Source organism: Xiphophorus hellerii, chromosome 24 (genome assembly GCF_003331165.1).
Source record: "Xiphophorus hellerii strain 12219 chromosome 24, Xiphophorus_hellerii-4.1, whole genome shotgun sequence".
Taxonomy (NCBI): domain Eukaryota; kingdom Metazoa; phylum Chordata; class Actinopteri; order Cyprinodontiformes; family Poeciliidae; genus Xiphophorus; species Xiphophorus hellerii.
Genome location: NC_045695.1, coordinates 8,982,679 through 9,001,536, shown reverse-complemented (window position 1 = coordinate 9,001,536; position 18,858 = coordinate 8,982,679). Strand labels below are relative to the sequence as shown.

At 39.7% G+C, this 18,858-nt stretch overlaps 1 protein-coding gene across 2 annotated transcripts in view; it reads left to right on the top strand.

Annotated features, from left to right (window-relative positions):
- The window catches only part of LOC116716085 (interleukin-1 receptor accessory protein-like 1), a 216,519-nt gene that overhangs the window by 178,809 nt on the left and 18,852 nt on the right, over window positions 1–18,858 (top strand). For both annotated transcript variants that reach the window (XM_032556868.1, XM_032556867.1), the window contains exons 7-9: window positions 8,553–8,685; window positions 13,520–13,665; window positions 18,060–18,206. In XM_032556868.1, the coding sequence (XP_032412759.1) occupies window positions 8,553–8,685; window positions 13,520–13,665; window positions 18,060–18,206 (426 nt within the window). The remainder of the gene's footprint in view (window positions 1–8,552; window positions 8,686–13,519; window positions 13,666–18,059; window positions 18,207–18,858) is intronic.

The window sequence follows — 18,858 nt, the reverse complement described above, 5'->3', positions numbered from 1 at the left end:
AGAGTAGGGATATTAAAGCAACTTACAGGATAAAGTAAATAAAAACATTGCTGTTTATTGGATCCATGGTTCCATTTTTCATTTGTCGTTTTTTTTGTGTGTGTGTTGGTGTGCGTGTGCGTGGGGGTGTGGGCGTGTGTGTGTGTTGGTGTGTGTGTGTGTGTAAAAGTGTAAATAAATTGACTGTAAAGTGTAACATGATGAATGAAAGCTAACCTGCTTTTTGCGAAAATAATAAAAAAAAAAATGTTTGATGTCTTCTCTCAAAAACTACTATTTTGGTTTTAAGTGTTAGACCAACACAAAGTTGTAAATAACTTTGAAGTGGGATTAATATGAAAGTTTTCGATGTTCTTTTTATAAACAAAAGTCAGAAATGTACGGCATGCTTTTGTATTCCCCCTTTTTGATAGCCTCAAACAAAACCTGGAACCAGTTGCTTCTAAAGGAGAGCACTGATGGCTTCCTGGTAACTCTTGAGGAGCTGCAGAGTTTCAGTCTCATCAACTGTGGGCAGGAAAGCTGGTTTTAGTTGATGGGCTGATGGACTATAAATGATCTATTCCGTTCTAATAAGGTGAGCATTAAAACTTGTTATCCTGTTTGTCAGTCTGAGAGAGGACATGCCTCAAAGACTATCTTCTCTTGCATCCATTCACAGCGCTGTGATATAATTCCTGTAGTGATCTGACATTCAGCAGTCGTAGCTGGATGACCCCCTTTGACCTTAAAACATAAGATTCTTTTATTTTGTTAATGCACTGTTCTGGCAGACACCACACCGTCCCTGAGGAGAGCTGTTCTCGCACAATTTTCTCGTCATGCTGACATTTTCCGTCCCCAGATGTTCATGTCAGTCTTGTGGAAAGAAACCTAGATGAATCTTTTGAAACATTTTCTTGTCATGGCATGTTTACCAAATATACATAATCTGTATTACATCACTATGCTTCTCTGAGCTCCACTTGAAGCCAAATGTCGCAGAATCCCAAGACGGCCCTCTTTTCATCATATGAATTTAGATTTTCTCCGTATGTTCGTGTAATTTGGGAAATACATAAACAAGCATAATACAGATCACTCCAATTATTCCCTCCTGTGTCACAGAGACGCACAAAGGCTGAGATCTCACAGCGGGTTTTTCTGTGAACATGACGGACAGCGAGGAAGCAGCAGGGGTGCTGTGTGGATGATGCCCCCCTCTCACTGGAGCCTTAACCTTTTTCCCTCTGCGCCCTTCCTGCAGCGCACCGTGCTCCTCCTGGCACCCCTGCTACACAGACCCTATTGTTTGTTCCTGTCTCTGATTCGCCACTCATTATGGAAACCTGTTTATTCACCCACCTCTTAGACGACATGCTCCAGGCAGGACAGGGAAGAAAGAAAGGTGAGATGGAAAACAAAGAGGGAGAAAGGAATTGAAAACTGTACAAAGGATTTTAAACTTGAGGATAATTTTATAGAATATAGAGTTTGATGTGTTTGCTATTTAATTTCCCAACTTAGAAAAAGCAGCTTTTGTCTTTAAGACTTGAAATTTGTGCTAAAATTTAAGCTAGCCATGCAAGCTTTGGCAATTTTTTATTACATTTTGCCTCTTTATTCTAGTTTTTTGTTTGTCTTTAGCCAAATAATGCTAAAAAAGTGTATCAACAGGGCTGTGTAGTTTGAGTTGTCCACTTATATAGCACTGCAATCCTTCATTTCAGCACTTGTCTCTTTACGCCACCCCTCTGATTGGTCATCTGACTGATTCAACATAGTGGACTGCAGGACAGCTGCTCACGTTTCCCTTTAGTTGTACCCTATATGTACTGGTCCTGCATTATGCAAATGTGTTTCACAAGCCCTTTTCAGATATGAGATATCTAAAATTAATGGCTTCATAAATCTGTTGATTAAATGGCATTCAGCCTGACATGGGTCACATTTGAGGTAATGCTCTTGACGGGTTTAGCCAGTGACAGTGATGAAGAGGGTCCAGTGCGTGCGTGCAATCACCTGCAGGTACAACATCCTTTAATATGTGCAGGAAGATGTGAATAAATCCCACGTTTTCCTTCAAGAAACAGAACTTAATAAAGAGCTAATGACAACTAAGTTAATATGTTCCTCGTGTGTTTAGAAATAGTAGTTAAATTTCTAAATATGTTTTTTTTTTTTGACAGACATCTTTGAATTAAATAATTTTAGTTTGAACTCCAACCGAGCTAACACTTAACACTCCATCTGCTGCTTGTGTGAGATGACAAATTGCAGCAGTTTTTCCTCCCATTTTTTTAAAAACGTGTTCAGCTCATTCACTTCACTCTGCTGCTTTAGTTAAGTTGCTGCCTGGACCTCCTTGTTCATTTGGCTCAACACGGCACCTCCTGTAGCAGTGGAAAAATCACCCGTGGTTCCAACCACTCTGCTGTGTCCTGTTTTCATTACATGGACTCACCCACTGGAGGACAGGAATACAGCAGCGCTCTGTAGCTCCCGCCTCACTCCTCTTTCTGTCTTTCTGGAAGCTATTTTTGATCTATTCTGGTTGGTTTTCTCCTCTGGATTATCATGTTTTCCATGTTGACGTCTTGGTAAACGAGGGTCGCCCTGGCTATAATAAAATTCATGTGATCGATTCTTTGATAAACCTTTGACATGTTGGCATAAAAATACAAGCTTTAATGGCTGATCTAAAACTGTGATTTGTTAAAATACAAGCTAGCTTGATGCCTTTTAAAAACGGCAATATTGTGGGAGGCTTCAGATAATTTAAATCTGCAGGAGGCAAAATTGCAAACTCTAAGTCGAAAGCAAAATTTTATTCTTTTAAATTTGTTGACCATTCATTTTGGGGATTTTTGTACAATGCATTTTAAAATAAAAAAAGTAACATTTTTAATATTTTGAAATACTGTTTTTAAGAAATATATGTAGTATTTCAAACTACTCCTACAAAAATCTAATATTAAGTTGTCTGTACATAGAGCATACTTTCATTTGAGTGTCAATAATGTATTTTAACTTAAGTTGATGCAATACCATTTTCCATTGTCATGATTTGTGAGGAGGACACCCAACTTAAGAGTACAAATTGTACTCTAGGGGTTCAGCCACACAACCTGAAAATGTTTTCAACAAGCAAAGTTAGGTGGACATCAGCAAAACTGAATCAAGACTGATGCTTTTTTTTGAGTGGAAATGCTTCATTTTATGGGAGTAGATTTAGTGTTGCAGTCCTGCAACACACAGGGGAGAACTACAAAAGGACTTTGAGACACTTCACTTCCCCTGGACAATGCTTAGGGGGAAAAAAGGCTAAAAAATGTTACCAAAGTGTGTCCGAGAAAAGCTTTTAACAGCAGGGGACTTCATCTGGGAAAATAGTACTGCTGGGGTTGCAGCCATGCTTCAAAGGTGACACAGTGAGATCTTCAAGAACCCACTAGGTCACACTATCAGTCTTTTTCTCGCTCCCTTACATCCCCACCTGGCATAATTTTTATTTTTCTATGGCTTTCTGGCTCCCTGTCAGCATCTGGACTATATGGTGCCACTTTGACATTCTTGATCCGGCTTTGTTGTCCTGTGCTAAGCCCATCAGGAGTTCTTTCTCTTATTGTACCAAATGAATGTTAAAATCCTGTTCCCACCTACCATCGCCGGAGGGGAAGCTTGCTTTTATTCTTCCCCAACAGCCGCATCAGCATTTTAGGAAAGAATCAGGTTGGGGGTGAGAAGTTCTGAGTTAGCCTGAGTGATTTTCGAAAGATTAATAGTTGAGAAAAATTCAATACAAAGCCGACAGAGACATACCTCAAGGGTCTTGCAGTTGTAATTGGAGCAAAAGGTGGCTCTGAAACAATTGACGTTTCCTTCTTGGTGTTGGTCTGTCACATTAAGCTGAAATGAAATACATTAAAGTATGCGGTTATAGAGGAACCAAATGTGAAAGTAAACACTTTGATGAGCCACTTTAGATGGATGAGAAACTTAACCTGGAAAAAAATAGATTAAAATCTCAGATGATCAACACATAAACACCGCTGAATAACCATTAGCAACATGTGCTTCAAAGCTGACATGGCGACTGCCCTCATCTAATGCATCTCTACAGTGCAACGCTGTTTCTTTCATCCAGCGTGGCATTTCTCTAATGTTTAATGAAGCACCCATTAAGTGTTTCACTAATGTCTAATGAGGTTTTCATTGGGAAAGTTCAACTGTGGCTCCTTTATGCACGACTGTAAGCGCAACGCCGCCGAGGATTTGTTGCAGCAATAATAGGTGCTGCTTTCATGCAGCAGAACGTTGTATTATGAGAGCATCAATGTAAAGCGTGGGTGTTGATCTTTGCAAATGTCATGCTCTATTCTACAAGGCTGGAATTGGGCCCCAGCTTGTTTGTTTTTGTTTCCAGTGGGCCTGTAATATTCCAAAGTATCGCCTTATTTCATTTTCAGGCCTGGTTTCGGACAAATAAAAAAAAAAAAAGCATAGAAAATTGAAAGTTCACAACAGATTGCGGTTTCCTACCTGTTGAGTCCCATGTGCTAACACGTTTATGAAGTTAACAGACGGGTTGTTAGTGGTCCATCGTCTCTTAATATCTGCTTTACCTGCTTTAATTAAGGAGAACAGCAGCAGTAGTTGCCTGCTTAGTGATAATGAGGTGCGGTGCCAAATATGAATAGCAGGAGATTGACCATACGCGAGGGGGACATGGCTAAATGACTGCGAAACAATGCGCTGTCAATGGCTGCCATAAAGTGCTTGATTGGAGAGGCTCAGGCTGTAATAAGCAAGACAAAGTGAATCCTGAACTAACAGACAATTAAGCTGCCACATCTGGCAACGATGCCGGGAGCTGGTACCCAGCCGCCGCAATTACACTTGTCTGTCACAGCCTGAACGTCGGGCAGGAGCAAAGGATAATGCGTACCCTTCCTCAGAGCTTGTGAAGTATTTTTAGGAATCACTTCCTGCTGCTCCGACATCCTGCTGAATCCGTGAAAAAGCCCCTTTACCTGTCCTCACTTAGCTGCAGTTTGGATTTCTGAGCTTTTTATCGGGTCACAAGCCCGTTCTTCCTGTCCTGCTGGATAATGAGCTGCAGGGCAGTCTTTATCGAAAACCATAATGCTGGCATTAGAGGAATAATTGGTGGGAAAGAGGACATCAGTAAATTATTCAGGTCATTCTAACATTTTAGGAAGGAGATTTAGTTATACTTTAAAAGCATGTGCGAATATCTTATCCAAAACAATAAAAACTGAGATCTTTTAAGAGTAAAAACCAATTCTCTTTCATGCATGTTGGATTTTGCAACATGAGAGATGAAAAAAGACAATAATTATAAGCTTCTAAAATGGAGTTTCCTTCATTCGGTGCTTTGAAAATGTATTTGCTTCTTGCAGAGTTGCTGAATTTAAATGTCAAGCAATTTCTGATTAATTTGGCATCTCCTTTTTTAAATTTTTCATATATAATTGTATGTAATCTCAGGCAGTGAATGGGGCTTTAATAGACATAATACATCACTGGACTTTAGCTGTGGGTTGTTTCATCAGAAATGACGATAATTTGTGTTGCTCTTGAATATCGTTATTATACGTTCTGACATAAAACCTTGGATTTTCTGCCGAATTTGTACACGACTGTGCATAATAAGCCACAAGGAATATATATTGAGACATTTTCCCAACTAGCTTTGAGATTTAATGTGTGTGACTTGGTTAAAAGAAATAAAGAAAAAAACAGAAAAGACTGATCTAACTTCTTTAGACCTTGATTGTTTGAATCAGAAAGGGAAGCGTTAGCAGATTAATTCAGCCCTGATGGTGCCCTTCCTGCATGCAGATGTTTTGATCTGTAATCTATTTAATCTTCAGCTCTGAAGGGCAGAACAATGCTCTGTACACTAGCCAGAAGTCTTTGATTTTGACTATGAGATTTCCTCGGCTAAGCGCTTCATGACCATATGCCTTTTTTTTCTCTCTCTCTTTCATGCTATACCTTTATAATGTGTCGCTGATAGAGAAATGCCTCAGTGTCTATGGGAGCTAACATAGTAGAGACAATCGCATTTAGAGTCACTTTGCTGCTCTGACGAGGCCGAGAAGTCGGGTTTTAAATGTTAGGTATTAGGTGTTAGGTATGCTTAAATCCTTGCATGGCTGTTTGTGCGTCCCCAGCCTGAGCACGTTACCTCTGCTGCCTTGGCAGTTTGCAGATAAGCTGGCACAAATTAACACGCCGTCGTTATGGGAATATCACACTGCCATATGCACAAGGAGCCCCCTTGCAATAAGTCCTGGAGAGTGACACTGCAGCTGATGTCAGCACAGCAGTGGATCAGTCAATACTACAATCCTACATGCTGTTCAGATCCATGGGTGAAGCCTCTTGACATCAGAGGTGGCACACTAAACCATCGGTGTTTCCTTTTACTGTGTCTCCACCTGTCATAATATGGGGCCTTTTATTATTTTTTTTGGTTGCTGTTTTTTTTTTTGCTCTTTCTTTGCTCTGGATTGAGGCTTTGTGGCACCACAGAGACCCCTGGTGGACCAAAGAGGCAGAGCATTGCTTGTTTTGCTGCAACTATGCAATATGTGGGTGGTCCAGGACATTATCCTGCCTCCCATCTTTTTTTCTCTCTCACTGGCTTACTACACGCATTATCCCATCACTGAGTTGTGCAGTTTAATACTTTTTTTCAGAAACATGAAAATATCCATACTTCTTAAACCTACAAATGTTAGTAAATTTTATTGAAATTTTATGTGACAAGCTAAAACACCTTCAGAAGTCACCAAATTAAGAAAATTAATTTCAGTATAAATTAGTACTGCTCATTAATGGGTAAAAATCAGCAACCTTCCAGCAGGATAACTACCTTAACATACAGCCAGGCTTATAATGAACTGGTTTGGATCAACACATGTATATGTTCCATTGGCTTAGTCAAAGTCCAAGCTTAAATGCAATTGAGAATTTTTGGAAAATCTTGAAATTTCCTGCTCACACGTCATCTCCATCCAAGCTAAGTGAGCTTTTGTTATTTTTGCTGTATCATTTTATGCACAACATGGGCCTGTGGTATAAAACCCACAGATAAAACACTACTGTGGCACTACTGTGACGAAATGCGAAAAAGTTCAGTGGGTAGGAATACTTTAGCAAGCCGCTGCCTCACCAAACCAGATTTTTCCTGTTAACACAGCAGCTATCACCTAGCCACGCTAGACTGAACTAAAGGGCCAAATTAGAGCAGGCCCTGTAAGGTAAAATCCGTATTATCTTTGAACTAGCAAGTACCCAATTATACGCCACAGTTATCACACATCTCACAGACTTCTGACTCATTGCTGTAGGGCCAATGAACAAGGAGAGATAATAAAGAGCTGCTGAATCACCTTTTTTCCCTCTTGGACACAGCTTGTTCTACCTCCTTGTGTTTCTTTTCTAGACCTGAGCCGCTCCTCTAGTGTGTCGATACATATTAGTATATTTTTCCCACTCATTTATGTGCCATCGGTCAAAGCATATGTTTCAGACTTATTAAAATGAGTCCGAGGTCTCTAATCCAAAGCGGAGAGAAAAGACATTTAATAGGGTTTTATCTGTCTGCCGTCACAGAGGACGTTGTGTTCAAAATGACCGGAGCAGAGAGAAGACCTCCTGCTGATGTGAGCGAAAGGGGCTTATCTATTCATTTATGTTTTCTCTGGACTTTCTCATCACTCAGTTCACTTCATTTTGGTCATTGGAAAAAGTCTGATCATTACGCCTGGACAAAAAATGCTGACTTTTGCCATCTGAATTCTATATTTTCAGAGTGGCATCCTTTTCAGTTGCCATGTCCCCCACTTATACAGGAAGAAGGCAAAATTTGTATGGCATATTTCAGCAACAAGGCAATAAAACTTACAATTTTCTGGAAGCTGGTTCCAGAATAGAGAAGTATAAAAACTTTGCTTGCTTGCAAAGAATTTAACATTAGCCGTAAGAACATATTAGCAGCACAATTCAGTGCCCGCAATGCCCTTGCCTGGATTTTGATTTTGTAATAAAAGATGTTTTTAAAGTACTTTGTGCAAAACGCAGCGATTGAATCTGAAATGTAGCGCCTGACCCTAAAAAGGTTCTATTGAAGAGTTTAAGAGCTTTTATGGTGGGTTAGAAGTGTTACAAAGGTGGCTTGAAAGAGGGTTCAAGAGTGTTTCCAAAGTCTGAGGGCTTTTCAGGGAAATTAGAAAGAACCTTTGATGGTTCAACATGGAATGCATGAAGATCTGGAAATAGTGCTGGAAATGGATCCAGTGTGTTTCTGCTCATCTGAGAAGGAGAAACTTGAGTGTTTAATTATGACAAATTGAGATATTCACAACTACTGGTTGAAGCAGAAAAGTTTCTGTTAATGTTCTTTCCTAATATTTTATCAAAACGCAGCAGCTATTTTCCGACATGTTTTCATGCATGTCTTTAATTTTGAAATGAATGAGCGATATTCTCGCTAGAGCCATGAAGGTGCCATCTCATATCCTGCTTGTTGTTCCTTACAGGAAGTCCTGTCAACCTCACATGCAGCGCGTTCTTTGGCTACAACGGCGACGTCAGTCCGCTTATCTACTGGAAGAAGGAGGATAACTTTATTGAAGACCTGGATGAGGAGCGAATTCAAGAGAGTGACATCAAGTAAGCACTTCAACAGCTGCCTAGGTGTTGAGTCTAAAAAGAAGATATTAAAAAAAATAGAAAAGAAACATGACTTAACCTAATTTGTCCTGCTTTCTAAAAAGCTTGGAAAATATATAATAAATTTATGAGGCACTTCTTATCTATTTATGTGCATCTGAACTTCCTATTTATGCCCAATTCCCTTAACTGTTGGATAATCCATCAACACTCTGACCTGCATCTGTTATAAAAATGATGGTCATAAATGCTTCATGCAGCTGTTTAATAATGCAGAAAGCCATGCATTCTTTATCACATGCAGTACTGTATATATATATATATATATATATATATATATATATATATATATATATATATATATATGCATAGTTAAGACATGCTCCCATTGATTGTGGCAGTAATGGGATAGTAGATCAACCCATTCCCACAGTGGTGACCTCCATCTTTTTGCTCACATTTCTCATTAGACATTCATTGCTTCCTTGAACGTTACACACCAGGTAAGAAACCCACCAGTTAAATCTGCTGGGATCTTCTTGGCTTTAGCTGCATTCAAATCTCACAAGGAAAATCCATAATTCTGATATTACATTTCTCACTTTGATTCGACAGTGTCTTAGATGTGCCCCAACTCTTGGACTCATAAGAATATCTTTTTCTGTAAATTTAGGAGAAACTGCGTTTAGAGTTTCGATTAGCTGTACATAATTTTTGCCCAAAGCTATATGCTTGAGTTTCACATTTTTAAAAACTTTGCTGAAAAAATATTGTACTGACATTCGTATTTACTGAGATGCACATGTCAACAAGGCATCCTCTGGAGAGATATGAAGGCAAAATTGCTGCGTAGTTGATCACAGGTTTGAAAAGCTAGAAGCTTCCCTGTTTGTATTGTGGTCAATGATGACTAGTTGAAAACCAGAGCATCACTACAACAAACACATGAAACATAAAAACATGCCTTGGTTTGGATTAGTTATCTTCTAAAAATCTCAAATGAAAGCAATTAAACAAAATCATAATCTCTGCATTAATCATTTCTACAGAGACTCACTGGAGGAAAACATTTTTTTTTATTTATGGACAAAACCATAAAAAATAAACCCATCAACAACAGAATTAGTCAGTCCTCTGATCTTTCAAAAAAGAAGCTTTTGTTATTGCGAAGATTTTTGTTGCTGCTTCATCATTGAAATAAACCCGTCGCGCACCCTTTCATGTCCCACTGACTGTACCCTTCCGACCCATGCATAAGACTAGAAAGTCTCTGTTGTCGACAAATGCCATCTAATGAAAAGGTTAACTGTAAGCAGCATGACAAGGCTGGAAGGAGAGTTAGCAGCCCAGTCTGTGACCTGGCATTTCGAGATGTCTCTATTAGCCTGCTAGCTTGCTCAACCCAGCTCTTAGTGGCGCTCTCTGTTGTGAAGGACGCCAGGCCAATTAGAGCCTACAGGATATAAGGGGGCGGTGGTGTTGGTGGGGCTGGCAGGTGGCAGAATTGGGTAGGTGGTTTGATAATGATGAGAAATACTGGGGAGAGAACCGCATGCGGTTAGAAATGTGCTTTCAGAAGATAGTCAAATCAAGTAACAAGGGAGAAAGGAAATGTTTGACCCTGAGCGACTGTGAAAAAGTATGTTAATGCGAGTGCTGGCACTGAAGTGACCAGGCTTGTATGCATATTGTGGAGGCTCAACTTCAAGTGTTTGAAACGCTTACTTTAACTCTGCCGCTGCATGATACTGTCTTTCAGTTAGAGGTATTATTTATTTTATTCTTTGCTCCCATTTGAGCATGCACCACTTCAGACTCTTTCCTCTGACATCACTCTGTGAGCTTTTAGCTTTGAAATGGAAATGAATCACACGGGAGTACTCCCTGAAGGGCCGCCGGTAATACACGAAATGGAGCTTTTGGCAAAACATCACACCTCCGAGATTCGAGGTTGATGCAGATTTCTGTGGCTGGAGAAGAAGACTTTATGTTGTCTAAGCATCGGACATTTAAAAACAGAGGTAGCACTGCAGAAGTTTCAGTCTCTGCTGGTTTTCTGATCTGTTTGACCTTTAGGTTGATGAACACATATCTTCTTTTTCATTTATTCATCAAGACCAAGGGTCACTAATCAACAGCATTAACAGTGTAGCTTTGTATATAACTTCTTCTTCCTTATGAGTGTTTTCATGCCTACACTGACCAGTAGTAAGATGTTTTCATATCTGTTGGATTATTTTTTATCTTCCACAAGAAAATGTACCATCAGCAGAGCCACGGATTTCAGTATAGATCTACATCTGGAATAACATTCCAGTTCAAGTTAAGGGTCCCAATAAGAGTAATTGTCTTAGTGATATCTCAGGCTTAGAAACAAACGATGCATAACTTGGTAATCTTGTCCTAATGCTTTGTTTTGATTGCTGTGGTTTGATTCGAATTAAACTTTGTCAACACTGAGATAGCAAGGGAAAATAACCAGGTAATATTTAACCTAAGAGAACAGTAGCTCTGGAGGATCTGCAGAGCTGATGTATCTGAATTTGATGGTAGTTTAACTTTTAATCATGCACAAAATTAGTGCTTAGGAAAGAGTTGCAACAGGAAAACAAGTTACTATAAATACTTTTGTCATGCAGTGTGGGAAAGTGTTTGAAGGGAACTTCTGCAATCTACTCAGGTTGCAGAAGTTCTGTTTTTAAGCCGTTGCATAATGTCAGTACCCAAAGATTTTAAGACAAATCACAAACCTTAGTCCATCACGTTTTTCTCCTGAACTCGTTCTCCTCTGGTTTCTTTAACTTAACCAGTGTCCTTGACTTTCAAGCACATCGCCTGCCAGGTTTTGGCGTGGGTGAGCTTATACTGCTTGCCTCCTCCTTCCGTGGAACCACATTTCTCTCTAGAAAAGACTTTCACCAACAAGAATGATAGATTCTTTTTACTCTCCCAGCTCCTATTGCTCCACTACAGTCTATGTTGTGTCACACATGGCTGCCATAGTCTTTAAAAAGCCATCAGTGGGACTCTGTGTCCCAACCTTGAGGTGAAGTCCTGCATCTCTGCCTGACTGGCCTCACAATGTGGAGCGTTGTGTTCACAGGAACCAAGGAAAAAAAAGGCTAAATTAGTTTCGCACTCATGCTTCTATAACCCAACTTTAGTTGTTACCATTTTTGTTCCTCCACAAAAAGCAGTTCTTCATTATTAGGTTTTATGAGCAGCTTGCACATGTAGCTATAAAATAATTGCTTGTAATGGTCCCTCTTTGTATATGCTCAATAAAAGAAATTCACTGCAGAGTGATATTTTCTGTGGGATTCCACTTATTAGCCACATTTTGTGCAGCTAATGTGAGACATTGCCATGGCAGCGGCGGCTGTATTGTAGTTTGTCCTCATATATACCCAGCGCTTCACAATCTGCTTTATTTAGTCCGTTCATTGATCAACAAGAATGAGATGAGTTTTCATATGCAAATGCCCTGCAGTAGGCAGGAGATGAATGCCTAAGTGGCACTCACACCTTTTTGCACTATTAGCCCCATGCATCATTAAACAGAAGTTTGAAATAGCTGTAATTTTTTTGCAGCCTTAAAAAGGTTATCTGCTCATACATATTAGCTGCTTTTGCACCCCCGCAGCTAAGATCCTGCTTTTTCTTTGCTAATGTTTTCTTGTTTTACGCCTTTTTTTTTTTTCTTTTTCCAAAAGTTTATTATGATTGCTTTTACAATATAAGATGGTGTTAGTTTGTTTTGGGAACTAATTCTGAATAATTAACAAGGCGTCCTGCTGGAAACCTCAATAATGTTTTAATGATGTTTTTTTATTATTTTTATTATTAGTTTGTTAAAATAGTAACCTTCTCTGACTCTGGTTACACTTCCCTTGAAATCCTTTTAAACAGACATGTTTCCACTGTTATTTTTTTTTATATCAAACCTGCATCTACACTGTAACAAATACAGATAAAAATACAGATAAGTATCCATATGGAATAATTTACTGCAGTAAGACACAGCATCTCTTATAGATTTCTTCTGTTTCAACTTTTTTCATCACACTTAAATGTTTCAAATTATGATTTATAATAAATTAAAAAAAAACTTTCAAAACCATCCTGAACCTATGTGAAAATTTCATACTCCTTTGTGAAATCATGAATTAATTGAGATGAATCATTTTCAGAAAGTTGAGTTGTAGTGTTTTATAATAATTCTTGGTTTGGTTTCTGCCCCCACGTAGAACCTGATAAGTATTTGACTTGAAGGCAGAAGGAAATCCAAAACATTTCAGGAACTCCTCCTATTATTGAAATGTGAATATGCTTGGTTTGAAAATTTATGAGGTCAGGATGTATAGATTTTCTGATCCACACTGCTGGTACATCTTAGATTCCTCTCAGGGAAACATCTGTTTGTCAGAAAGAATTTTATTTATTTATTTATTTATTTTTTAATAAATCATAGCTGCCTCTTTATCTTATTTCTGTTTTTACAGAACGTCTGATCCAGCATTGTTTGGAATCTGTCATCATCAAGCAAACCTGCAATATTTAAAGCACAACTTCTGCTCTGCGTGGTGCCTGATTACTCTGTTTTCTTCTTTTCATTCTTTTTCAACTCCTTAAACACAGACTGCCAGGAGCTGCTTTGATCTAAACCTTGCAGCCATTCTCTTTTTGGGAATATGTTTGAAGTATTACTGCTGCTTTTTTGAATCGTTGTTGTGTGTTTGTTTCGTTTTTACTGACCGAAGGCGATGCAAAACATTTATTTAAACATCATTTATGCTCAAGCGCAGCTTTAGGAGTTCTGTGCTGCCCCCTGCAGGACAATCCGGGAGCACCTCGGAGAGCAGGAAGTTTCCATCTCTCTGACCATCGACTCCTTGGAGGAGAGCGACCTCGGCAACTACTCCTGTTATGTGGAGAACAGCAACGGGCGGCGGCAAGCAAACGTCAAACTCATCAAGAAGGGTGAGCCGAAACATCTGGAGCGTCGGGTTTTTTTTTTTTTTTGTTAACCATAAATAAAACAAATGAGAAGACAGGCTTGATAGTTAGTGCTGATATGTTATGTTGTGGGAATTGACGACTTGTTTCCTGCCTTATTGAGAAAATAACAGGAAACTGTAGCAGACAGTGCAAAATAAAACATTTATAAACTGCATTCCAAAAACCAGGCGTTTATGGTAACTTTATACTTAACATACTGTCTGACCCCAACTAACACAAAAAACATCACTTTGATAGCTGCTTCTTTTATTTTTTAACATTATTTCATGCTAATTTAAAACAGGGATGCAGATTATTTTAGTGTCCTTAAAATATGTAGGGAAATTTCTCTGCAGCCTTTAAGTTTTTCGGTATAGAATACATTTACATAGTAAGATATTCCTCCTCTCTTTAAAGCTGGAAGCCTTGGATCTAACTTTGATGCCAGCCCAGTTCCTCTCCATTTGCTATATTAAAGGGGCTTATGCTGCATGCTGGAATCTGAAAATAAACTGCTGCAGATTAGCCTCTTCCTCGCCGGATGGAAAGACTGCAAGGAATCATCTCGTTTCTGCATTTTCTGAGTTGTCTTTTTTTGTTGTTGTTTTCTTTTTGTGAGTGTGTGCGTTTGGTTTTGGTGCATTTTGAAGACGGCTGAGTGTTTACATCACTTTTAAAAAGGCATCACAGTGTCTTCAGCTCTTGAAGCTCAAAGTGAATGTGATTATTTCGCTCGTTTGATTTGACATGCTTTGGATCCCTCACACGGAAACGCAAACATTGCCAGCAGCAGCGCACAGGGCCTGACTCTCAAGTCTTGATGCCCTCATAATGCAAGCAACATTAGCATATAGCGCTATGCTAGTTTTCAGATCCATTGAACTTCTTTCATATTCTGTCTTCAGTGTAAATAGTTTATCATTTCACATGGCACATTAGCACAAAGTGGTGCCTAAGTGTGTGGTGGAGATATTTCAAACTGTGGGGCTTCAATTTGTATTCAGCCCCCTTTATTCTGATAGCCCTAAAGAAAATTCAGTTCAACCAACTGCTTTCAGATGTTTATTAGTGAGTAAACCTAGTTCTCAATCCAAGAGCACTGTTTATTTTCCATGGTGCTGAGTAGCTCTGCCCTTAAGAGATTACCAAGACGATAGATGCTAGCTTCTGCCCTACAGCTAATATGGTTTCCTATGTGTGTATTCATTTATATTAGGGTATATTTGGTGTTTGACCTATTAAAATATGCAGTTATAAGCTTTTTTAGGAGGTCTCTAGTATTTTAGCTGTTAGCAGGTGGCTAATTGTACAATGCTTTCCTAATTTTTGGACTCTTCTTCATCATTTCATGCTTCTCCCTCATCAGAGAGAAGCAGAAAAAGAGGGAGAGGAAGAAGAGGAAGTAATGAATAGCCCTCTTCCATGCAGCTCAATCATATCCAGTCTTTTAGTCGTCGGGAGCTAATTTGTCTTAATCTGTCCCTCTGCAGCGCTGCTACAATATGGATTCCAGGCAGGGAGGAATTTTCCTCCTCCGCTGTAATCTTTGCAGCTTGAAAAGCAGCTGGCTCCATATGAGGTCCACACACTGAAGCAGAGAATCAGGCTGCGCAAAAGGCAGGCGGACGGAGGGAGAGGTGGAGAGGACATTGAATTAAATATGTGGTAGGAGTGGAGTTTTTAGCAATGCTCGTTAGCCTCAGCGCCTCACTCTGAGAAATCAGGCAAATCAGGAGGATTGCCAGGACCGAGAGGAGATCCAGCTGAGCTCAGAGGAGGATGGTGAAACCTGTAGTCAGACTGCCTCGGGTTTGTTTGCTTTTTCTCTCTTTTTTTTTTTTTTTACTTACGCACTCAAATGCCCATTGGTGAGTTTGGCTGAAGGTCATCAACAGACAGGCGTGATGAGGCGGAGCAGGCCATGCTCGTTAACTTTCAGGAACATCATCCCTCATCATGGGAGCTGTCAGCTTGAAATCCACTGCAGGGAGGCGGGCATCGCTCACCACAAAGAGGTTCAACACGCACCAGTGATGGATCGCGATGCATGGGAGAGTCCTCTCTGTCTGTGGTTAGACGTACATGCAGCGCCGCAGTTAGTCCAGCCTTTCACTGCTGTGCATTAGTCAGCCAGTGAATCTGTGAGGCGTGGCTAGGAGGAAAAGTTGAACTGGAATGTCATCAGACAAAAGTAAGAAGATCTGAAAGAGAATCATGATCAAACCTGTCAGAAATGCAACAATCAGAGTTTTCGATTTCCAGTTTTGACCTGCCAGTTCCACTTTTAGCAAATGTTGATCTCTGTTTCAGACCATGAGCGTTCAAAGTCAGTGTTGCCAGTATGGCCTCTTTGTTTAATTAAATAGTATTCAAACCTCTACATGAGAAAGAAAACAGCAATCAGTTGCCATAAAAATCCTTTCAAATTCTTTTGATGCATTTTAACACCCAGACGCATACGCTACCATAGTCTTCTGTAGAGCTTACTGTGATGCTCAGCCTTACCTTAAGAGTGAGGAGCACAATAAACTGAAGACAAGCCTCCACAATGTTGATAAACTTTTGAAACTGATGTGAAATTTCTTGTGGAAGTAAATGTGGTTTGGATTTTTGATTTTCCGATTGAGCGGTCAGGAGCGTTCGAGTTGAAAATTGTTCGATTTAGCAACCAGATTATATCTGGGTGCCTCTCTGCAAACACTGACCACACCGTCTACTATCGTTGTTAAAGGCATCACTGACATAATCTAAAGTAATGTACTATAAAACCGACAGAAGATCTGTTTCACTTCTTCCTGAGGTCCTGCCAAGCTGCAGAGACGAGCTGCTCCGATCCGTCAGGTGATTCAGCAACCACCTGAGCGCTTTGCCGTTTTGCAGCTTTACACACACGCGTAACCAATCTTCATAAGTTTGGCAGCGCAATCTGTCACGTGCCATTGTCGCACCGGTTGCCCCGGTGCGAGTTTTTTATTATCCGAGTCGAGCCAGGAGGCTTTAAATGACAGGCATAGGAGCAGCTTTCTGCTTTCATTCAGCTCTGAGTTATGTGGCATCCGAATCCAATCAAGCCAGAATGAGCAATGTTGGAAAGATGGAGAGGGGAAACGAGAAAAACTGACACAAACACCGAGTGACGGGGTTGCAGCCCCGGTCGATGCATAAAAAACACTTTCGCAAACATGGAGTCCTTTCCCATTAGCTGCTGGCGCCTCTCTTATCCGTCATGATGGCATCATGTGTTACCTTTACATCGATTACGTTTGGATCTGCAGCTGTCGGATGCAAATGCGCTTGTCTGAAGGAGCAGAGAGAAACCATCAGATGGAGGAAATGACTGAGAGGAGAGTCTGTTGGATCTCAAAGAAGAAAACTTTTTTCAGCTTAAAGAGAATGAAGAGAGAGTGTTCACACCATTCAAACAAACTTGAGGAAAGAATGTAAAGAGGAAGCTTTAATTGTCAGAAACTAAAGGTATCAGTTATTTTGTCAGTGGCTTTATTTTGTTATATAAGAGGCTGGCAGACTTGAGCAACTTGATCCCAGGATCAGGAATTGAGTGAACACTTTTCATCCAGCTAGATTTTTAGGTCTGTTGAGTTTAAAGGTGAATAAAATCTACAAAGGTGGATAAATGCTTTGTCCAGCTCAATATATATATATACTGTATATATATATATATTTTAAGCTTCTCTTATGTTCTTTGATTATGGTTCTGATGGTTTTCAGAGTTTCTGAGCAGTAAAAAATGTTCAGTCAGTAACTGAAGATGACACTTTGAGCTTCATTTCAGTCGATTACAAAAGAGTTAAATCCTCACTGAGACCAACACAAAAACATAATGCAATCTGTTTTGAAAAACAAATGTAGAACCTTATTTTTTAAGAAGAAATTGTATGTGGGATTAAATCAAAAGCTCAAGGTTTGCCTTTTAAAAATTTTAGACTTTTCAACATTTTTAAGCAACACTTACAAGTTATAAACCAAGGACAGTGTGTTAACTTTCCGGTCACTTTCCTCGTTTTCTTTTCTCTAATTAAGCTCTTCTTGCATTCCCTAATTACAAGTACTGACACACTACAGAGACACAGTTTCTGCCTACTTGTCTGCATCATTCAGTTAATCACACGACAAAAAAAAGCTGGAGAAAAGAAAGCTGTAAAACTTGCATCTTCAGAATGGAAGAAATGGTAGTAAATGTTACTGATAAAGACATTTAAGATCAATTAAATTATTTTAAAAGCACAAGCTTTTCTTCCTTTCCTTCTTTCTCTTTTTCTTTTTCTTTCTTCTATTTAGTCTGTTACTTTGAATACTCGATAATGCATTTTTTGTGTCTTTGAAAATACCAACATAGAAGTATTTGTCTTTACCAGCTGAGCTGATGTACACTGTGGAGCTAGCTGGAGGTCTGGGGGCCATCCTGCTGCTGCTGATCTGCCTAGTGACCCTCTACAAGTGCTACAGGATTGAGCTCATGCTCTTCTACAGGAACCACTTTGGCAGTGAGGACATTGATGGAGGTAAGATACACACGCCATCACCTGTGTGATGCTCAAGTTTGCCGCACGACTCTCTATTTCTAAAGCCCCTCGCGCTACTATAAAAACACTTTTCCTTCCCAAAACAGGAACCGAATCCCAGTCGTGACCAGTATCAGAGATGCGCCGCGCACAGATTTATTTTTATTTAGAAAGCACCTGGGCTATTTATCAAGTCATAAAGCCGTAGGTGGCTCCATTTTTATGCAAATGCGCTTGAGCTCGAATGACTCATTGGCTCCAACTGAAAAGCCTTGCATAATTTCATCTAGTTCTCGGGTTTAGGGAATCTTCTTCACCTTCTCCCACTGGAGCAGTTAAATAAAAACTGCTAAATATTCACTATGCTGTCCCCCGAAGAGCAGGAAGCAACTCACCAACCACCGACTGATACAGAATAAAGCCTCAGTTTTCAGCATACGCACGTCATGTTACTTGAATAATGTTAACAGCTGCAGATTTTCGTAAGCAAAACAAACTGAGCGGCTTACATGGTTGCACAAAATGAAGGATTCTTTAAAAAAGCCACATAAAGCGAAGGTTTGGGTGGCATTATATTCTGCTAAACACTCACTATAAAGCAAATCAAAACACTACCCCTGTGCCAGACAAAAACATTAACTCTCAGACCTCA